Genomic DNA, 20,994 nt, shown 5'->3' on the forward strand with positions numbered 1-20,994 from the left:
TAGTCTCTGGGAAATAACTATACCCAAATTAGGACTTGAATAACAGGATGTAGGAATGTACCCAATGACTTCATATTCACTTGCATCCATAACATGCATGCCATTGAACAAGAAGCAATTATGGACTGTATGAGAAAAACATGTACAAAAGAAGCTATTATCACTCATAAGTAGGTTGTAAGACAGGAAATTACAAAAGCTTTCTGTCTCTACAAGTCCCAAGACTTCAAAATGAACTCATAGGGTCTGAAGGAAATGTTGACTGTGTAATTTGTTTTAAAGTGGAATTTCAGAAGCTCAAGAGCTTGCCATGACATTTCAATGTACCCAACAGCTTAACAATACTCTTATTCCTCCTGTTAGCTCTGATCATGAAAGAACTTCAGCATTTCCCATTTTTTCTTTCACTTTGGTAATATTTAGTAAAATGCTTTCTTGGTTTTTACTACAATCTTTCAGTTTTGAAGACTTTCTTTTCTGGAAAAACCTTAGACCATTTCCCATGTAGAGTTTTCTGGCAACTGAAAATAAGATTCATTTTTCTTTTGCATTTATACATAATAACATGCCAAGAGAAGAATTTAGTTACTAAATGTCCCTTTGAAATGGGTTGAGTTCCATTTCTAAGGATGTGATTACAAAGAGATGGCCTACATGAGAGAGATTCTCAGGCTGTAGGAAATCTGAGAATTTTGTTGATTAAAACCTCAGTGGTACAGTCAGATAAATGTGGACTTCAGTTTACTGGAGACTGACTATCATGGATGCATGATAGTCATCAACTATATCAACTTTAGGAAACAGCAGCTTCTTTGTTAATAAAACATATATCATATGTATTATCTGTTATAGCAGTGGCATAAAAGCCCAAATCTCTCTCTCTCTCTCTCTCTCTCTCTCTCTCTCTCTCTCTCTCTCTCTCTCTCACTCACTCACTCTCTTTCTCTCTCTCTCTCTCTCTCTCTCTCTCTCACTCACTCACTCTCTTTCTCTCTCTCTCTCTCTCTCTCTCTCTCTCTCTCTCACACACACACACACTCACACACACACACACTGTGTAGTGTTTTAATATGTTTAAACAACAAAACATGTTATGAGAAGAAACATTAGTAAGGCCATTGTCAGTATCACGGGGCACACAAAAGACAGCTTTGATTTGTCACAATCAGCATTGCAAACTAGTAACACTTGATCTTTGATTTTTCTTTCTTTGTTGACATCAAGTCTCACAATGTAGTTGAGACTAGCCTGGAGCTCCTCCTCAGGCTTCTTTCCTCGGGGTCCATTCTTCAAAAATTATAGACATGAACCATCACATCCAGATAGAACACATAACATGTATAAGAAAAAAAATCACATTATATATGTAACTAATTCATAAGAATAAAATTAATTTTATGAAACAGCTCTTAATGAAGAAGATAAAGATACAAAATATTCCAATTTTGGAGTTCAGTAAGAATGGCCTGTCTCTAACCAGGAGTAGAGGTAGAACTCACATTCCCTTTTTTAAGCAATAGAAGTAGTTTCCATTGATGGGCCTCAGAGAAACTACTACTTCTACAGGGTATTTGTGAAGCATCTCTTTGTAGTATCACCAGGGGAGCTGGAGGTGTGGTACAAAGACCTCTGTGTCAGAGTAGTTCACCTTCAATTATCTCTGTTCTGTTTTGCCCCTGCTATCTACCTAATAATTTTTAGGGCCCAATGCCAAAACTGTATGATACTAAAATGACTGTTTACAAGGGCAATTTCCTATACACCACTAACCTCTGGTATAACTTCAGGAAAAGAATGCAATATTTAAAAACCAGAGTGATGCAAGTGATTTGAAAAGTGTAGGGTGTCTCTACACTGACACTGTCATGACTTTCATCTAATTAATCAAAATAGTATTGACAGTTCTCAAATATTGAAGATAAGCTTTGATAAATGCAATTGCAAAATAATGTTTGCTAAACCTCTTGATCTACGGGGTAGAAGAAAAACTTTGAAACTATCAGAAGCACAGAGTTATCTCCAGGACAAAAAGAAATTTCACTTGTTGAATTTTCTCCTAGAATTTGTATGAGTTATAACATTAGTTTTATATGATCTTGTAATTCAGTTGAAATGTTTTCTTAAACATGTGCAATTTGAGTAAACAACTAACCTGCCATCCCAAAATTTAGTTTACTTTTTAATCTAATTAGAAAATGAGAGATGAAGGGTCTCATTTTCCTGAAACTTGGTATGTGATATAGTTCCTCTTAATGTCTGCCACCTCTCTTCACTATGAAATCTCAGGAGAGTTAATGGATACTGAGGTGAATACAGTGATATCCTTGATCTCTATTTAGCTGCATCTGATATACAACATCAAATATTATCAAATAGCAGACTGTGCCAGTGAGAGTCTGGTATATTGATTGACTGTGATAGCCTGTCATCTATAGATTTGTGCAACAGTAGTTCCCAGGACAGTTTTAATATTACCATCCTAGTTGATTTCTTTGGGTCTTCCTGAGATCCTTAAAGCTGGGTAAAACTGTAGCATCCATACCAAAGCCTGGGATTTTAGAGTGCTTTCTAATGCAAGAACTCTTTTTAAATTGTTTCAAGATTGGCAAGGTTGATCGCCTGATTTGTACCCCAGGGAACTACATGGTAGAAAAGAGAACTAACTACAAAAAACTAATATCCTCTGACTTTCACATGTGCACTGTGTCATGTATACACACACACACACACACACACACACACACACACACACACACACACAAATAATAAGTAAATTAAAAACGTGTAGTAGATAAATGAAGCAGAATATTATGTTAAAAACAGCACTGAAGAAATTGTAGAAATCATAACTTTATGAAGTTAAATAATTCTCACTGATTACTGTCATACACATCCTGCCCAAATACCCCTTTGACTCCATTCCACTATCTTAGATTCTTTAATATTATTCTTTAATATTTATTTAGTCATATTTTCAAACAAATTTAGTTATATTGAGAGAATTGGCCAAGTTATAAAATTAGTATATCCCTGAGCAAAAGGATTATAGTTTTAGGGAAATATTCTCATTATTCACTACATCACTGGGCAACTAGATATTCCATAATCATCTTGTAATCTTTATTAAATTATTTGTTCAACTATAAATAGCACTTGCTAGCATTTACTACTCTGCTTTATTTATTGTTAGGCTCAAAGTAGAAAATTAGATTGACTTCAAATTATAGCATTTATTGTCCAACTAATTCTGAGTAATTCTAATACAGCCAATTCCATAGGAAGTGAATAGTGATTGAATACAGAAAGCCCCTAGAGGCAAGAAGCTGTATGAAGATCAAATTCTATATTCTGTTCAATTCATATTGTAAAGGTCTGGGAGGGGTGAGAACTAGCAATTACAAAACACATTAAACCTTTTTTTTTTAGATGAAAACTACAGAAATAGAAATGAAGAAAAGGTCACCAACTTCTGTGAACACTGCATTGGATATCCTGGAAGAGACTACCCTCAGACAGGAAGAAGGTAAACCAAAAAACTATTTGGAGTCTACTCAGTAATGAAGGAACTAATTGCAAAATGCAATTGTGCAGTTTCTTTAAAATCAGGTGGGAACAAGCAAACCATAAGTTACAATATGAGGATATTGGGATGCGCAATGTAGAAACATAGAATATGGTGTCTTCAACATTAAAAAGTGACATTAAAAAATACCAAGGATTAATCAGAGACTGCACGTGGTACCCTTGTTTTTGAGAGAAACAGACACAGATTTAAAGAGGTAGAATGAAATCACAGCTGTATAGCATTATTTTCAGTATTTGAAATAATCATTTTGTAGCCCCTTCCTGTTGCTGTTGCAAAGGACTACGTCTGAATATCTTATGAAAAACCACACTTTGCTAATCACTTCCACAGGAGCAGCTTGTCTTTTCAATTACATGCATGCTGCAGTTTCCCATTGGTTCAGAGAATTTTCATCACAAATAAAAATAAAGAGTGCGTAAATGACTGCTTTTATGTTAAGTTGGCATATCTTCTGGGAAACGAGACTGTTAGTACTTCTGTAAGAATGGGAAGTTAGTACTTCAGTTAGAATGGACTTTAACAGCAGAGGTCTTTGCCCTTATCACACGTTCTTCAATAGTACTTATATAATTATGATATTTCAGGATGCTATAGATTCATCTCCATTTTTGTTTTTACATCTAACCAATGGTTGTTTATCATATATGATTTCAGAAGCTACTATGAAGGAAAGCATATAAATATAAAAATTTAAAATCATGTTATACTCATGCAAACTTGATTTATAAGAAATTTATGTTTCCTTACTAATACATTGTTTGCTTACATTACATTTTTAGCTCAATGATGATGAACAAAATAGAGGACATGAACTTTACTTTGTTATGAATTAGTATGTCTATGTGTTTTTTCTTTTTTTATTTTATTATTTTATTTTATATAACAAAGTCCAATTAAATGAAAACAAACATTTATACACAATATTTGGGAATTTGGGCATCGTTCTTTCCAAACTACTTCCTGCTGGTAAGGGGCACTGCCTTGGGGGGATTCGAAGAAGATTCAGAAATCCTGGCTGTGGTCTGCAGGGCTGCTTTGTGCAGCTGTTTTGAATGTAGGATCAGCCTGTATTCTGTTTCAGGCGGTCTGGCGTTATCAAACCACATTAGTCTGGAAGGAATCCACATCTTTTCATTTTCTGTGGAAACAAAAATAGAAATCCTTTTCCCCAGTAACTTGTCCTTCAACTTAAATTTTGGAGTCAAAGCAATTTTTTAAATTTAATTTATTATTTTACATGTCGATCCCAGTTCCCTCTCCCTCCCTCCATCCCTCCCTCCCTCCTTCCTGCCCTTTTACCCTACTGCCCTCTCACATGCACTCTAACCACCCTCCCAATTCCATATGTAGGGGAATGCCATCCAGTTGGGGTCATGTAGATCTGACAAGTCATATGAAGTAGGGACTAGGGCTTCTCTCTTGTCTCTAGGTTAAGGCAGTTATCCCTCCATGGGGGATGTGTTAGCAACGTCCTTTTGTGCACCAGGGATACATCCTGGCTCCACTGTCTGAGGTCTCTTAGACTGCTCAGTCCTTCTGGCTGAGACCCATATTCAGGGGGCCTGAGTCAGTCCCATGCTGGCTTCCCAGCTATCAGTCTAGTGGCCGATAGCTCCTCCTTGTTCAGGTAAGCTGTCTGTATGTGTTTCTGCCGCATGGTCTTGTCCTGTCCATCTGCATCTGGGTTCTAGTTCGACTCAGTGTTTCTGTATGGGTGTTTGATCCTGTTTCCAACAGGCATTAGTTGAGTGCTCCATGGAGAAGTTAGTTGTTGATCTCACTCTCCGGGAAGGGCATTTATGATAGCCTTTCCACGGAAGCTCAAATTGTTAGATGGGAGCAGTCTTGTAGTTCTCTAGACCTTTCTTTGTGTTCAATTTTTATCTTCAAACCAATATTGGCTCCCTTTTTTATGTTCTCTGTCTCTGTCTCTCTTTCTCTCTCTCTCTCTCTCTCTCTCTCTCTCTCTCTCTCTCTCTCTCTCTCTCTCTCTCTCTCTCTCCTATCTTCTATTCCTAACCAGGCTCAATCTTCCTGTTCGCACATGTTTTCCTTTCCTCCCCCTCATTTTCTCCTACTTCTCTCTCCATTCGCTGCCCCCCCAACTTCACCTGAGCTCTGGGGGACTTGTCCCTTCCCAGTTCTGTGAAGGACTTTATATGAATCTCTTAGAATACACCTTGTATCCTAGTTCCTCTGGTGATGTGAATTATAGGCTGGTGATCCTTTGCTCTAGGTCTAAAATCCATATATGAGTGAGTACATACTGTGTTCCTCTTTTTGTGACTGGGTTACCTAATTCAGGATGGTTTCTTCAAATGCCATCCACTTGCCTGCAAATTTCAAAATACCATTATTTTTTTTCTGCAGAGTAGTATTCCATTGCATAGATGTGCCACATCTTCATCCATTCTTCAGTTGAGGGGCGTCTAGGTTGCTTCCAGGCTCTTGTTATTACAAATAATGCTACTATGAATATAGTTGAGCACATGTCTATGTTACATGGATGTGGATCATTTGGGTATATGCCTAAGTGGGGGATTGCCGGGTCCTGTGGTAAACTAATTCCCATTTTCCTGAGGAACCGCCATACTTATCTCCAAAATTGCTGTACAAGTTTGCACTGCCACCAGCAGTGGAGGAGTGTTCCCCTTTCTCTACATCCTCTCCAGCATAAATTATCATTGGTATTTCTAATTTTAGCCACTCTAGCAGGAGTAAGATGGTATTTCAAAGTTGTTTTGATTTGCATTTCCCTGATAGCTAAGGATGTGGAACATTTTCTTAAGTGTCTTTCAGCCATTTCTATTTCCTCTATTGAGAATTCTCTCTTCAATTCTGTACCCCATTTTTAAAATAGGATTATATGGTGTTTCGGTGACTAGTTTCTTGAGTTCTTTGTATATTTTGGAGATCAGCCCTTTGTTAGGTGTAGGATTGGTGAAAATCTTTTCATAGTCTGTGGGCTGCCAATTTGTCTTGTCCACTGTGTCTTTTGCCTTACAAAAGCTTCTAAGTTTGAGGAGGTACCATTGTTGATCTCAGTGTCTGTGCTCCCTGAGTAATGTTCAGGAAGCAGTCTCCTATACCAATTTGTTCAAGGGTACCTCCTACTTTCTTGTCTAAGAGGTTTTGTGTGGTTGAATATATGTTGAGGTCTTTGATCCATTTGGACTTGAGTTTTGTGCGTGGCAATAAACATAGGTCTATCTGCAGTATTCTACACACCATCACCCAATTGTGCCAGCAACATTTGTTGCAGATGCTTTCCTCCCCCCTACTGTATACTTTTAGGTATTTTGTCACAAATCAGGTGTTCGTAGGTGTGTGGGTTAATATCAGGGTTTTTGATTCCATTCCTTTGGTCTATCTGTCTATTTTTGTGCCAATACCAGACTGTTATCAGGACTATAGCTCTGTAGTAGAGCTCAAAGTCAGGGATGGTGATGCCTCCTGAAGTTCTTTTATTGTACAGGGTTGTTTTGGCTATCCTGGGTCTTTTGTTTTTCCATATAAAGTTGATTACTATCCTTTCAAGGTCAGTGAAGAATTGTGCTGGTATTTTAATGGGGATTGCATTGAATCTGTAGATTGCTTTAGGCAAGATTGCCATTTTTATTATATTTATCCTACCTATCCAAGAGCATGGGAGATCTTTCCATTTTCTGGTGTCTTCTTTAATTCTTTCTTTAAAGTCACAATGCTCTTATTATATAGGTCTTTCACTTGTTTGGTAAGCATTACCCCAAGCTACTTTATGTTGTTTGTGGCTATTGTAAAGGGTGATGTTTCTCTGATTTCTATCTCAGCCTCTTTGTCTTCTGAATAAAGTAGGGCTACTGATTTTTTTTGAGTTTATCTTGTATCCTGCTAGTTTGCTGAAGGTGTTTATCAGCTGTAGGAGTTCCCTGGTAGAGTTTATTGGGTCGCTTATGTAAACTATCATATCATCTGCAAATAGAGACAGTTTGACTTCTTCCTTTCCAATTTGGGTCCCCTTGACCTCCTTTTGTTGTCTTACAGCTTTACCTAGAACTTCAAGTACAATATTGAAGAAATATGGAGAGAGGGCAGCCTTGTCTTGTTGCTGATTTTATGATCACCTTAAGCTTCTCTCCATTCAGTTTGATGTTGGCTGTTGGTTTACTGTATATTGCTCTTAGTATGTTTAAGTATATTCCTGTTATCTCTGATCTCTCGAAGACCTTTATCATGAAAGAGTGTTGAATTTTGTCGAAGGCTTTTTCAGCATCTAGGGAGATGATCATATGGTTTTTCTTTTTCAGTTTGTTTATATGGTGGATCACACTGATAGATTTTCTTATGTTAAATCATCTAAGCAATCCAGGGATGAAGCCTACTTGGTCATGGTGAATGATTTCTCTAAAGTCTTCTTGGATTCCGTTTGCATCAATATTCTTTAGGGATAATGGTCTGTAGTTTTCTTTCTCAGTTGTGTCTTTGTGAGGCTTGTGTACCAAGGTTATTGTTGCCTCATAAAAAGAGTTTGGCAATGAACCTTCTGTTTCTATTGTGTGGAACAATTTGAAGAGTATTGATGTCAGTTCTTCCTTGAATTTCTGGAAGAATTCTGCACAGAAACCATCTGGCCCTGGGATTTTTTTGGTTGGAAGGCATTCGATGGCTGCTTTTATTTCATTGTGGGTTATAGGTCTATTTAAGTACTTTGTTCTTGAATTAATTTTGATAAGTGATAGTAATCCAGAAATTTGTCCATTTCCTTTGAATTTTCAAATTTAGTGGAGTACAGGTTTTCTAAGTATGACCTGAAAATTGTCTGGATTTCCTCTGTATCCATTGTCATGTCCCCTTTCCATTTCTGATTTTGTTAATTTGCATATTCTCTCTCTGCTTTTTTGTTAGTTTGGATAAAGGTTTGTCTATCTTGTTGATTTTCTCAAAACACAACTTTTTTGTTCATTGATTTTTTTTTTGTATTGTTTTCCTGGTTTCTATTTTATTGATTATTTATTGATTATCCAGCCCTCAAATTGATTATTTCCTGGCGTCTACTTCTCCGGGGTAAGTTTGCTTCTTTTTGTTCTAAGGCTTTCAGTTGTGCTGTTAATTCTCTTATGTGACTATCCTCTGTTTTCTTCATATGGGCACTTAGTGCAATGAACTTCCCATTTAACACTTGCTTTAAGGGTGTCCCATAATTTCGCGTACTTTGTGTCCTCATTCTCAATGAATTTTAGGAAATCCTTAATTTTTTTCTTTATTTCTTCTTTGACCCAGGTATGGTGCAATTCTGCATTGTTCAGTTTCCATGATTTGTAGGGTTTCTGCGATTTGTGTTGTTGTTGAATTCCAATTTTAAAGCATGGTGGTCTGATAAGATTCAGGGGACTCTTCCAAATTTTGTATCTGTTGAGGTTTGTTATACCATCTAGTTGATTTTCGAAAAGGTTCCATGTGGAGCAGAGAAGAAGGTATATTCTTTTGTGTTTGGATGGAATAGTCTATAGATGTCTGCTAAACCCAATTGAGACATAACTTCTGGTAGTTCTTTTGTTTTTTTTTTTTTTTTTTTTTTTTGTTAAATTTCTGACTGGTAGTCCTGTCTAGTGCTGAGACTGGCGTGTTGAAGTCTCCCACTATAAGTGTGCGAGGTTTTATTTGAGCTTTGAGTTTTAGTAGTGTTTCTTTTATGAATGTGGGTACCTTTGTATTTGAGGCATATATGTTCAGAATTGAGACTTTGTGTTGAAGGATTTCTCCTGCAATGAATACAAAATGACTGACTTCATCGCTTTTGATTAATTTTGGTTTGTAGTCTAAATTGTTAGATATTAGGATAGCCACATCTGCTTGCTTATTGGAATCATTTGATTGTAAGATCTTTTCCCAGCCCTTTACCATGAGGTAATATCTGTCTTTGAAGGTTAGATGTGTTTCCTGTACGCAGCAGAAGGATGGATTCTGTCTCTGTATTCATTCTGTTAGCCTGTGTCTTTCTATAGGTGAGTTAAGACCATTAATGTTGAGGGGTAGTAAGGAACATTGGTTGTTAATGCTTGTTTGTTTTAGATTAGTTGTTGGCAGTAGTATTGTGGGTATATTTGTCCTGCTTTACCCTTAGGTTCTGGTGAAGTGAGATTATCTGTTGCCTATGTCTTTGTGAGCATAGTTAACTTCCTTGGGTTGGAGTTTTCCTTCCAAAATTTCTGTAGGGCTGGATTTGTAGATACGTATTGTGAAAAATCTGGCTTTGTCATTAAATATCTTGTATTCTCCATCTACAGTGATTGAGAGTTTTCCTGGGTATAGTAGCCTGGGCTGGCATCAGTGAACTCCTAGTATTTGTAGAACATCTATCCAGTACCTTCTGGCCTTGAGGTTTTCCATGGAGATGTCAGGTGTAATTTTGATAGGTCTGCCTTTATATGTTACCTGTCCTTTTTTCTTCACTGCTCTTAATATTCTTTCTTTATTCTGAATGTTAGGTTTTTGAACATTATGTTTCAAGTGGTCTTTTTCCTTTGGTGTTCGGTATGCTTCTTGTACTTTCATGGGCATGTCCTTCTTCAGATTGGGAAAGTTTTCCTCGATGATTTTATTGAATATGTTTTTGGCACCTTTGAGCTGGGCTTCCTCATCTTCCTCTATGCCTATTATTCTTAGGTTTGGCCTTTACACTGTATCCCAAATTTCCTGGATGTTTTGTGTTAAGGAATTTTTGGATTTATGATTTTCTTTGGATGATGAATCTATTTACTCTAGTTTAACATCTGTGCCTGAGTTTCTCTCTTCCATCTCTTGAATTCTGTTGGTTGTGCTTGTGTCTGTAGTTCCTGATCTTTTGCCCAGTTTTTCTATTTCCAGCATTCCTTCGGTTTGTGCTTTCTTTATTTTCTCTATTTCACTTTTCAAGTCTTGAACTGTTTCCTTCACCTGTGTAATTGCTTTTTCTTGGCTTTCTGTACTTTCTTTAAGAAATTTGTTCATTTCCTCCATTTTTTTGTTAGTTTTTTCTTCCATTTCTTTAATGGATTTTCTCACATCATCTTTGAGGGCCTCTATCATTTTTATGATGACAATTTTTTAGTCATTCTCTTCTGCTTCATCTGCTTTGGGGTGTTCCAGTCTAGTTGGTGTAGATTCCCTAGATTCTGTTGGTGTTATGCTTGTCTTTCTGTTGTTATGTGTTTTCTTGTATTGCGGTCTTCCCATAGCTTCTTCCAGTAGGTGTTGATGGGGTCTCTCCCTCTCTCTATGGTACTCCCCAGGTGGGCTTAGGTTGGTCATTGATTCGATGTCTGTAGCTCTGTGTGGTCCAAGCTCTCTAGGAGGTTTCTCCACAGGCAAGGGCCCAGTGATCATGTTCAAAGATCAGGCTCCATCAAAAGACTGGTGATGGGAATCAAAGATCCCAAAAGCTGGGACTCATGATGTTCAGTATGCTTATAGGCAGATCTAGCCTGGGCTTGGCTCTAGCTTAGGCCTCTTTGGCAGAGGCCCTGAAATAGGGGTCAAGAATCCAGCCCACAGGAACTCAGAGTGGCCCTGCAGGAATAGGTGGACCTCTGGAAGGGACCCAGAGCTCCATTAGAGGACTGCCAATGGGGGTCAAAGACTAGGCAGGTGGAAATTATGGGTGGTCCTGCTTGGATAGGCGGGTCTATTGTGCTCAGAAGAGCTCCTGGAGCTCCACGAAGGTGGCAGGATTGTTGTCTCCACCCTCTGTCCCAATGCTCAACCAGAGCAGTAGGACAGTGGACAGAGTAGGGCACAAGGTAAGGGGAGGGCAGGCTCTTGGTGGGGGAGGGTGGGTGTGTATCAGAGCTCCAAGAGCAATCTCGATGGGGACAGGACACAGGGGCAGCGAGATCCGGGGCCAACCCAGAGAGTTCCCAGGGAAGGGTGTGGGGGTGATTCCACCCATATTGGTCCCAGACTCACCTCTAGCCAAGGCCTGGAGATAGGGGTCAAAGATGGTGGTGATCAAAGACTGGGCTGATACTCAGGATGTTTCTGCACTGATAGGTCTATCTAGCTGGGACCTGGCACTCTCCAGCTAAGGCATCTTTAGCAGGTGCTCTGCGATGGGGGCCAAGGATCCTGCCCACAGGAACTCAGCTAACTGACTTTTTTCATCTTTCATTCCAGAACCAGAAACATCCAGGAAGAAATGTCCACTATGTTGGCTTAAGTTTGCTAAAATCTGCTTCATCTGGGAGTGTTCTCCTTGTTGGATAAAACTGAGCATGTTTGCTGATAGAATTATAAGACACCCATTTGCTGATCTTTTTCTTGTCATATGCATCATTTTAAACATATGTTTCCTGGCCCTTAAACATTTTCCAATGAGTGAGGAGATCATGTCTCTCCTCAGCATTGGAAACTTGGTAAGAACTCATCATACATTGTTTTCACTCATAGTTTTAGAGGTTTTTTTTTTTTTTATGCTAACATCATTTTGTATTTGATAGCCCCACTCTACTGCTCTAAGTATGGATTGTATTGCCGTTGAATGGGAAGTTATGTTCATACCATGTTCATTCCATCCCCTACGTTGTAAATCTTGTTCTCATCAACATTTCTACAAGTAGAGTTCAAAATTCTGTCATTTAAATTTGGAATAGTGACCTGCCCCTGATAATGAAATTAAATGAGTTTCATTGTTTTATTATTTCTTCATTCCCAAACATGCAGTCTAGGTGTGGCTATTCTATCATGAGAATAGAGCAGGGGCATGGTAATAACTTTCTTCTGAATTTGGAATCCTGATCAGAGCAGTACCAGGCCCTGTTTTTCCAACACCTCTTTTTGAAATCCATATATATATATATATATATATATATATATATATATATATATATATGCTTTTGCATAAACTCAATTTCTATGGATTTATGAGCATGTTAACATTCAAGCAAGTGTATGTTATCTAAATTTCTTAATACCTTTTGTTAATTTAGTTGCAAAGTACTATCCACAAAACAAAATAGCAGACCATTTCAAATTATATGTTTCCTTGATACTAAAACAATGAGACGATGCAGGCAGATGGCTCAGTGACTAAGAATGAGTACTACTCTTTTAGATGAGTTCAGTTCCTAACACCCACATCAGGTAACTAACAATTGCCTGTAACTCCAGCTTTTCAGCAGGAATCTGACTGTTCTGGCCTTTGCATCTACCTATGTGTGCGCACGCACGCACACACACACACACACACACACACACACACACACACACACACACTTGTTAAAAATGAATAAGTAAAATTGTTAAAACAGTAGTATAACTTGTGAAAGATCATTTCTATAATTACAGCATTTTTCCTTTCTTCCCTTCCAGTCTTCCCATAAATGCCTCCCTGCTTGCCCTCAATTTCAAAACACCTTTCCTTTTTTGGCAATCATTATTGTGTGCATATATATGTACTTCTTATATTCTTTCATGAATTGAATGGTTAAGTGTCTTAATATATACTCGATATCTCCAAAGAAGATATTTAAAAAGTAATCACTTATATTCAAATGCTCCATTATTTCAAGGAGAGCTTTTATTAAATAATCATATTCCATAAACTAATTTTGAGATAGATAATTAAAAAATATATTAATTTATCCCTGAAACTAACCACGGTCTGCAAAACACTGTGCAGCAGGCAAGAGTATGGAGCTCTTACTCTTCAGAACTCTATATGTGGGTGTCAGATGCACTTGTGGGAACCCTTCTAACCCATATGTTTGGTTTCCTTTTAGGTTTTTATTGGAATCTATACAATAGAAATGATTTTAAAGATAATTGCTATGCATCCATATGGGTATTTCCAAGTAACCTGGAACATTTTTGATAGCGTAATTGTCTTTTTCGGATTAACAGAAACCTTTCTAGCAGGTATTGAAGAGATAACTGTTTTTATTTTATTCCCGGTAAGTAGAATTTAAGAGCTAACTTTTTTATTTTATTGTACCATATTTCATTTTCTTGAACATAAAATGGCACTGTTGAGCATTTCAAAAGGTAAATATTAGGACCCTGTGTGAAATTCATTCCATCAAAAATTAGTGTTTTCTGTGTATATAAATGTGGGAGAAATCTAATATATTATTAAAACCAAATGTTATAAAGAAAAACAAAATTGAAGTGTATATATTTACCCATTCAAATGTTAATTTTCACATCTATAACAATAGCAAGTGCCATATTTAGTATGTTCAAACATATGCATAAATTTAGTGCATAAAACTATAAAATGTATAAGATGAATTATGAATATAAATTCATCACTTTTGTTATTGATGTTGAAATTAGTATAAGTTTAAAGGTTATATATACATGACTACATAGTTCTGATGAAACATTGCAGTGTTCAAGTATACATTATAATCAACACTGATCTTTTGTTGTTTTTCTTCTATTTTACATTTGTTCATTAGTTGAGATTTATTAAATTGGGGAAATATGGCCCACCATTTGAGAATTTGGTGCGTATCCTTGGTAACAAATTGATGGCCCTGAAAGACTTGGTCCTGTTGCTGTTCTTATTCATGTACTTTTCTGCTGTGTTTGGCATGAAGCTGTTTGGTCAAAGTTACAAAGAATGTGTCTGCCGCTTAGACGAAGACTGTCAACTCCCCCGTTGGCACATGAGTGACTTTCTCCATGCTTACATGATCGTGTTTCGAATTTTCTGTGGAGAGTGGATAGAGACATTATGGGACTGCATGACGGTCGCAGGCCAATCTTGGTGTGTTCCTTATTACATGATGGTCATTTTAATTGGAAATTTATTGGTAAGTATTGCATGTCTCTATATTTTCTTAACAAAATACCTGGTATACTGTATGTATCTTTATGTACTGGATTGATCTGATCCAGTGATTTATGGTTCGATTTTCTAACATAGTGGGTACTTGGTGATTATCAATTGAAATAAAATTGGACCAATTTGAGATATGTAGTAACCGAGAAATACATAATGGATTTATCCCAAAAGAATTTGTATTATTAGCAGTTTTGTACTTATGTCATACTAATATTAAGGTACATATAGTTTAATAAAATTCACTAGTATTACTTTCTTTATAATTACATGTGTTATTTCCATCATATTTCTATTGACTTGAACTAGTTCATAATCTTAGTTAAAGTTGCTTTGACATCATGTGGAAATGGATCAGACCTGCAGTCTCCAATACCACTCAGCCATGTGGAAGCATAATCCACTTTTAACTCTGTTCTTAAGATTTGTTTGCCCACTAAGTTTTAATATGCACTCAAATGTAACACTGGCTGTCAACCTACCTGCACATTGGCATTACCTAGGGAATTGCTAATGCTGTACATGTGCCTTGAATCCAAATCCAGGGATCCTGATGTTATTGATATGTAGTACCATTAACTAATCATTAGAATTACTTTTATTAACACTTGACCAAATAGTACAGTAAAAGTTCCAAACCAATGGATATACAGGTTGCATTGTATAAGGGTGAAAGCATTTATTTTTAATTTATCATTGAACTGATGTTCAATTAATTGATTAAGAAGTCTTCACTGCTACTAAGAAATTGATATGGCCTGATTTTTTTAATAATTTATTTATTCTTTTAAATTTCATTTTATATTACAACCACAGTTCTCTCTCCCACCCATTCTCCCACCCCTCCTCTCACCTCTCCTTGCCTCCCCCCAGCCCACCCCCAGTCCACTTGTCCTCACAGGTAAGAGCTCTCATGAGGAGTCAACAAAGTCTAACACAATAGGTTGAGGCAGAGCCAAGCCCCTCTCTCATGCATTAAGGCCAAGCATGGCATCCCACCATAGCGAATGGGCTCCAACAGGCTAGTTCATGTGCCAGGTTTGTATCGTGGTCCTACTCTCAAGGGCCCGTGATAGTACAAGCTTCAAACTGTTTCCTACAAATAGAGGGCTTAGTTTCATCCCCTGGAGTCTCTACTGCTATGGGTCTAGAGTTCTTTAGTACTTGGTTCAGCTGTCTCTGTAGATTACTCCATCATATATATATATATATATATATATATATATATATATATATAAATTTTTATTTAAATTTGCAACAAGCTTGTTTTACATGTCAATCCCAGTTCCCTCACCTTCCTCTCCTCCCCTCTACCCCTCCCAACCCCCATCCATCCCCTTTCTGCTCCCTAGGGAGGGTGAGGCCTTCCATGTGGAATCTTCAAAGTCTGTCATATCATTTGGAACAGGGCCTAGGCCTTCCCCCATGTGTCTAAGCTGAGAGAGTATCCCTCTATGTGGAATGGGCTCCCAAAGCCCATTTACATACTAGGGATAAATAATGAAACATTACCAGAGGGCCATGGACTGCTCAGTCCTCCTTACTAATACCCATGTTCAGTGGGTCTAAGACGGTCCTATGCTGGTTTTCCATCATGATCTTGACCTCCCTTGCTCATATATTCCCTCCTCCCTCTCTTTGACTGGATTTCCAGAACTAGGTCTGGTTGTTGGTTGTGGATCTATGCATCTGGTTCTATAAATTGCTTGATGAAGGCTCTATGATGATAATTGCACCACTCGAATTACAGAGGGAAGTCAGTTCAGGCATCTTCTCCACTATTGCTAGGAGTCTTATCTGGGGCCATCCTAGGATCCCTAGGAATTTCCCTAGCACCAGGTTTCTCCCTAACCCAATAGTGTCTTTTTCTATCAAGACATATCTTTCATTGCTCTCCCACTTCACCCCCTCCCATGCCATGCTTAGCCTTAATGCGGGGGGGGGGCTTGGTCCTGCCCCAACTTAATGTTCCAGACTTTGTTGACTCCTCATTGTGAGGAGTGGATGGGGGGGGGGAGGTGAGCGGACAAGGGAGACAAAGGAGTAGGAGGGGGATAGGAGAAGAGGATGGGATCAAGAACTGTAAAATCAAATTAAAAATAAGTAAATAATTTCTTTGAAAGTGTTAGATGTGTAACTCAGCCCCATGGCTAACTCCCTGGAGCTTCCCCTTTGTTTGCAGGCTCTTTGTGTGTTTTCCAGGGACTGGACTGTAACCCTTGTGACATTAGCTATTTCTAAGATAGTATTCATTCTTTCACTTTAAGGAAGCCTGTCTCCATGATGAAACAAGCGTTGGAATAAGACAAACTAGAGTGGCCTTTAGATTTGAAATCTATAAGCCTTATATTTCCCACCAGGAAAAAAGAAACAAATTAAATCACATAGGGGTGCTGTAAACTTAACATTCTGTTTGCTGTAAACCAAAACATCCTATTTGATGCAGTGGTAAAATGCCTGGTAGCAATCACAAGGCACCACGTTGAATCTCTAGTACGAAAACAATCAGGACAGGGTTAACAACCCACAAGACAAGAATTCTGTGCACACAGACCTGACATTGAGCACTGTGATAAATTTCTGTATTTTTTTTTTTTTTGTCTCAGGTCAGAATTTTGAGAGTGCTGTTCTTATTGTTTAAAAGGAAATAGTCAAGATACATTACTCAGCATTTCCTTTTATTAAATTTTTATTTATTTATTTATTTTTTAGATATTTTACCTCTTTGTGGCACTTGTGAGCTCATTCAGTTCTTATGCTGCTATAACACAAGAAGTGAACAAAGAAGCCAAAAACTTTCAGCTTGCCATGTCCAGGATAAAGAAAGGAATAAGCTGTGTGCTTCTTAAAATATTGTGTACTAAAAGAACTGTTGTCACGGAAGCAAAAGACCAAATATGTGATATAAGTGTTAAAGAGAATATTTCTGGCCATACTCTTTCTGAACTGAGTGACACCCAATCGTTCCTGAGATATAAGGAAAAGAGCAGTTGCACAGAGAAAACCCCTATGACTGAATCTGAGAGCCAGTCACTGATTATTAGTCCCAGTGTCTCAGAAACGGTGCCAATTGCTTCAGGAGAATCTGATATAGAAAATCCAGATAACAAGGAGATTCGAAGCAAGTCTGGGAATGGAGACAGTAAAGAGGTAAGCAATTCTTTTGTATTAATAATTCAGTATAGATTTGTGATTCTATTAAAAAATTAATTCAATATTGACATTATAGAGTTATATTGCACATTTGAACCTAAATTCTCTTTTCCTAACTACTGATATCATGGTTTTGAACAAACTACTTAAATATCCAAGTTTTTGTTTCCTTGTTCAGAAATGAAGATATATATATATATATATATATATATATATATATATATTCTAGAGGGAAGAAGCAAGAAAATTATTATATTAGCACAGAGAATGTGATCATGCTGGAGATGTTAGAGGTATAACTGTGAAATTCTGTAAACTGATAAGCAAGACAATTTGTGGTGATGAAAAAGCACTTTAAGGTACCTAAGTTTGGGAAGTCAATGTGTATGATTGGGAGATTCAAATTTCTTCATCAAAGATGTGAGAGTAGCTTAGAAGAGGTCATGATCCTTATATGCTAAGACTTAAATTCTAGTCCATTCATGTCTGTTGTATATAAAATATACAATGAAGTTAGACAAAAAGAATAAAGGAAGTCAGGAGTTTGAATTGTGAACAGTTGATTTTATAAAGTCCTGACATAAAGACTCAGGTAGGCTAGATACCTGTTCACTTCGCTTCTAAAATTCTTAGTGTTGCATCCTTTCCAATTGTATACAATTTAATGATTTAACAAAAGGTAAACTTTAGTACAAAGCCATACTTATAGCAAGCACTTTCTGTTATAGGCTTATCACTCTGAGTATCATTGGGCATAACCTCAGGTCACTCAAAGTCCCCAAAGAAGGACAACTTGTATGTCTTTGTCTGGTATCTCTTCACTTAGACCTCTGCTGTTTTGGCACATGCTTTTACTATAACACCTCAAATTTGTCATCTGACACAATTTCAGGATTGGTAATCAGTAGAGCCTCCACTTCCTTTCAGGTTATCAATATTCTTTACTTTATTCACTCTTAATTAATCACAAGATGATGGTAATCCCTATTCATCACACATCTCTATCTTCTATGAAGGCTTGGCTTCCTTGCATGTCTAGATTAAATTGTTATTTAGCATGGTACATATATTTGATGGTTCCTTGAAAACTTTTGACAATATCATTAGAAAGTCTAAAGCACAAAATACAGTGTAAAACAGTTATGTTAAATAACTGGAAATATTGGGAGTTCAGAATCTGTCCATAATATTGTATGCTTATTTGTGCTTTTATTTGGTTAAATAACCTCTCAAAGATTTATTCCATTATATATCTGTTTAGCTATGTATTCTGTTATGATCCTTTTCCAAATTATATCTAAATAATCCTAAATTAATAAATTTATTTTTATATTCCTGTATTCTATGTATCTTAATTAGAAAATATTATTTGGTGCTACTGACTTATAGGATCCTGGAAAGTTTAAAATATATTTTTGTACCCAAATTAAAATAAGCTGAACTGAAGCATTTGCCACATATATAAAGGAAATATCACCTTGACCCAGCAGCCTTGTGCTTCAGTACAGCGAATGGGCAAAGGAAGAAACCTGTGTTTCCCCAGAAACTTCCTATATGGCTTGCCCACTTGCCCCATTCTGTTCTGGTTACTGTTTGATGTGTTTTTTTTTTTTTCCTCATTTCACTTGATAACCTCACATCCAAAATTGCGCACAGGACTATTTGAAATGGATTTAACAGTTATACTGAAAAACATTCTTGTCTACTTAATATTAGCATGACTTATTGTGATGTCTATCTAATTAAAACTTCATCTAAGCAGCCCCTGTGAAAGCCTTAAAATTCAAAATCATTATTTTTAAATTATGATTTAAGTGCTTTGTAGCTGACCTTTGAGTTTGTCTAATGTTATTTTCACTTAAGTATTTCAAACCAATTAAAAAAGAAAATCTTTATTTTACAAAGTAAACTTCAGTATCAGTCCCCAAATAACCTTGAAGTCTTTCCACTTTAATTATTATTATTTTTGTATTTCATATTTATTTCTGAAAATGAAATAAAACTTCAATAATCAAGTTAAGTTTTGGCTGTAACATTTTGCTGGGGCTTTAAATTTTCTAGAAGGTGAAACAATCTAGTTCATCTGAATGCAGCACAGTTGATATTGCTATCTCTGAAGAGGAAGAAATGGTCTACGAACATGAAAAGCCAAAGATTCACAAAAATGGCAAGTAGAAGTTTCTTTGCTAATTTTATTCAAACTTAGATTATATTTATCTGAATTGAAATAATGATTCAATATTTATATTTAACCATTTACATTGAACATTAATTGAGAAAGTTTGCATATATTTTGAAATGTGTACTCAGTCACTCACCTATAACTTAAGACATCAATAATTATAAAGAAAACAAATCATCTTGGGAAAAAGAGAAAGAGCCTACTTGGTACAAAGTAATGTGGCCATTATAAAGCTGTGTCTGGAATCAACAGTTTCATACTACCTCTCTATCTACTATCTGTTTTCTCTTGCCCTTTCAGCCTCCTAATCTAAACAATGATAAACCTCCTAGGAAGGTTAAAAAGATTACTGTATGCATTTGTGTACACAAGTCTAGAAGATAATCTTTTCCAAATAATAGCAACACTTAATTATGTTATCAATATCATCATTGTCCTAGTTCACTGATTCTGCCTATAAATATAGTAACTGTCATAATTGACAGAGAAAGAAACACTGAGCAATTGTGTGTTAGTGGAATACTACTAATATTGTTTACTCAAATGCATTATTCAGGTTATATATAATACTAATAATATATATAATATTCATTATATATTAATGAATATATTATATATATTATTATATTATATATTATAATTATAACATATATAATTATAATATATAATATAATATATGTTAATAATATTAATAATCATTAATTACATACTGTAGTTATGAAACTGATCGCATTATCCTAGAACATGAAAATCAGCAAGTAATAGTTAAATCAACACAAGAATATATAGATTAAACTATTTTCATATATCACATATATTTTAAAGTGAAATAAAATAATTTTAGACAAAACATCTATGAATTTCATAGGAAAAAAAGAAAATTATGTGTTTAGATATTTTACATAGAAATTGGTAGATCTACAATATACAATTTCAGTGAGCTCTTCAGCACATGAGATACATAACATACTTCACAGTGATATATAATTCAAATAGCAATATTAATAAATTACTACAGATTTGGACTTTTGAAATCAATGAAAAGTCATCAAAGTCAAAAATGTCAAAAACTCGCAATTAATAGCTTTTAATTAAGTATATAATTTGGCTGAAAAGATGGCTCAGAGGATAAAATGCATGCTGTAAAATTCATGATGACCAGAATTTGTATCCCACGCATGTACATAAAAGTCATGTCTGGCAGAAGGCACATAATGATAGATCCAGGGAGCCAGTCCATCTAACTGAAATGGTGAGTTCTAGGTCCAGTGACAG

The 20,994-nt window shown here is 36.3% G+C and overlaps 1 protein-coding gene across 1 annotated transcript in view; it reads left to right on the plus strand.

The window, feature by feature from the left end:
• Positions 1–20,994, plus strand: part of Scn7a (sodium voltage-gated channel alpha subunit 7) — an 83,186-nt gene that overhangs the window by 44,247 nt on the left and 17,945 nt on the right. Inside the window, exons 11-16 of the mRNA XM_051184548.1 lie at positions 3,427–3,523; positions 11,717–11,955; positions 13,321–13,491; positions 13,999–14,355; positions 17,097–17,534; positions 19,599–19,704. Of these exons, the coding sequence (XP_051040505.1) occupies positions 3,427–3,523; positions 11,717–11,955; positions 13,321–13,491; positions 13,999–14,355; positions 17,097–17,534; positions 19,599–19,704 (1,408 nt within the window). The remainder of the gene's footprint in view (positions 1–3,426; positions 3,524–11,716; positions 11,956–13,320; positions 13,492–13,998; positions 14,356–17,096; positions 17,535–19,598; positions 19,705–20,994) is intronic.

This window comes from Phodopus roborovskii, unplaced genomic scaffold (assembly GCF_943737965.1).
Source record: "Phodopus roborovskii unplaced genomic scaffold, PHOROB, whole genome shotgun sequence".
Classification (NCBI taxonomy): domain Eukaryota; kingdom Metazoa; phylum Chordata; class Mammalia; order Rodentia; family Cricetidae; genus Phodopus; species Phodopus roborovskii.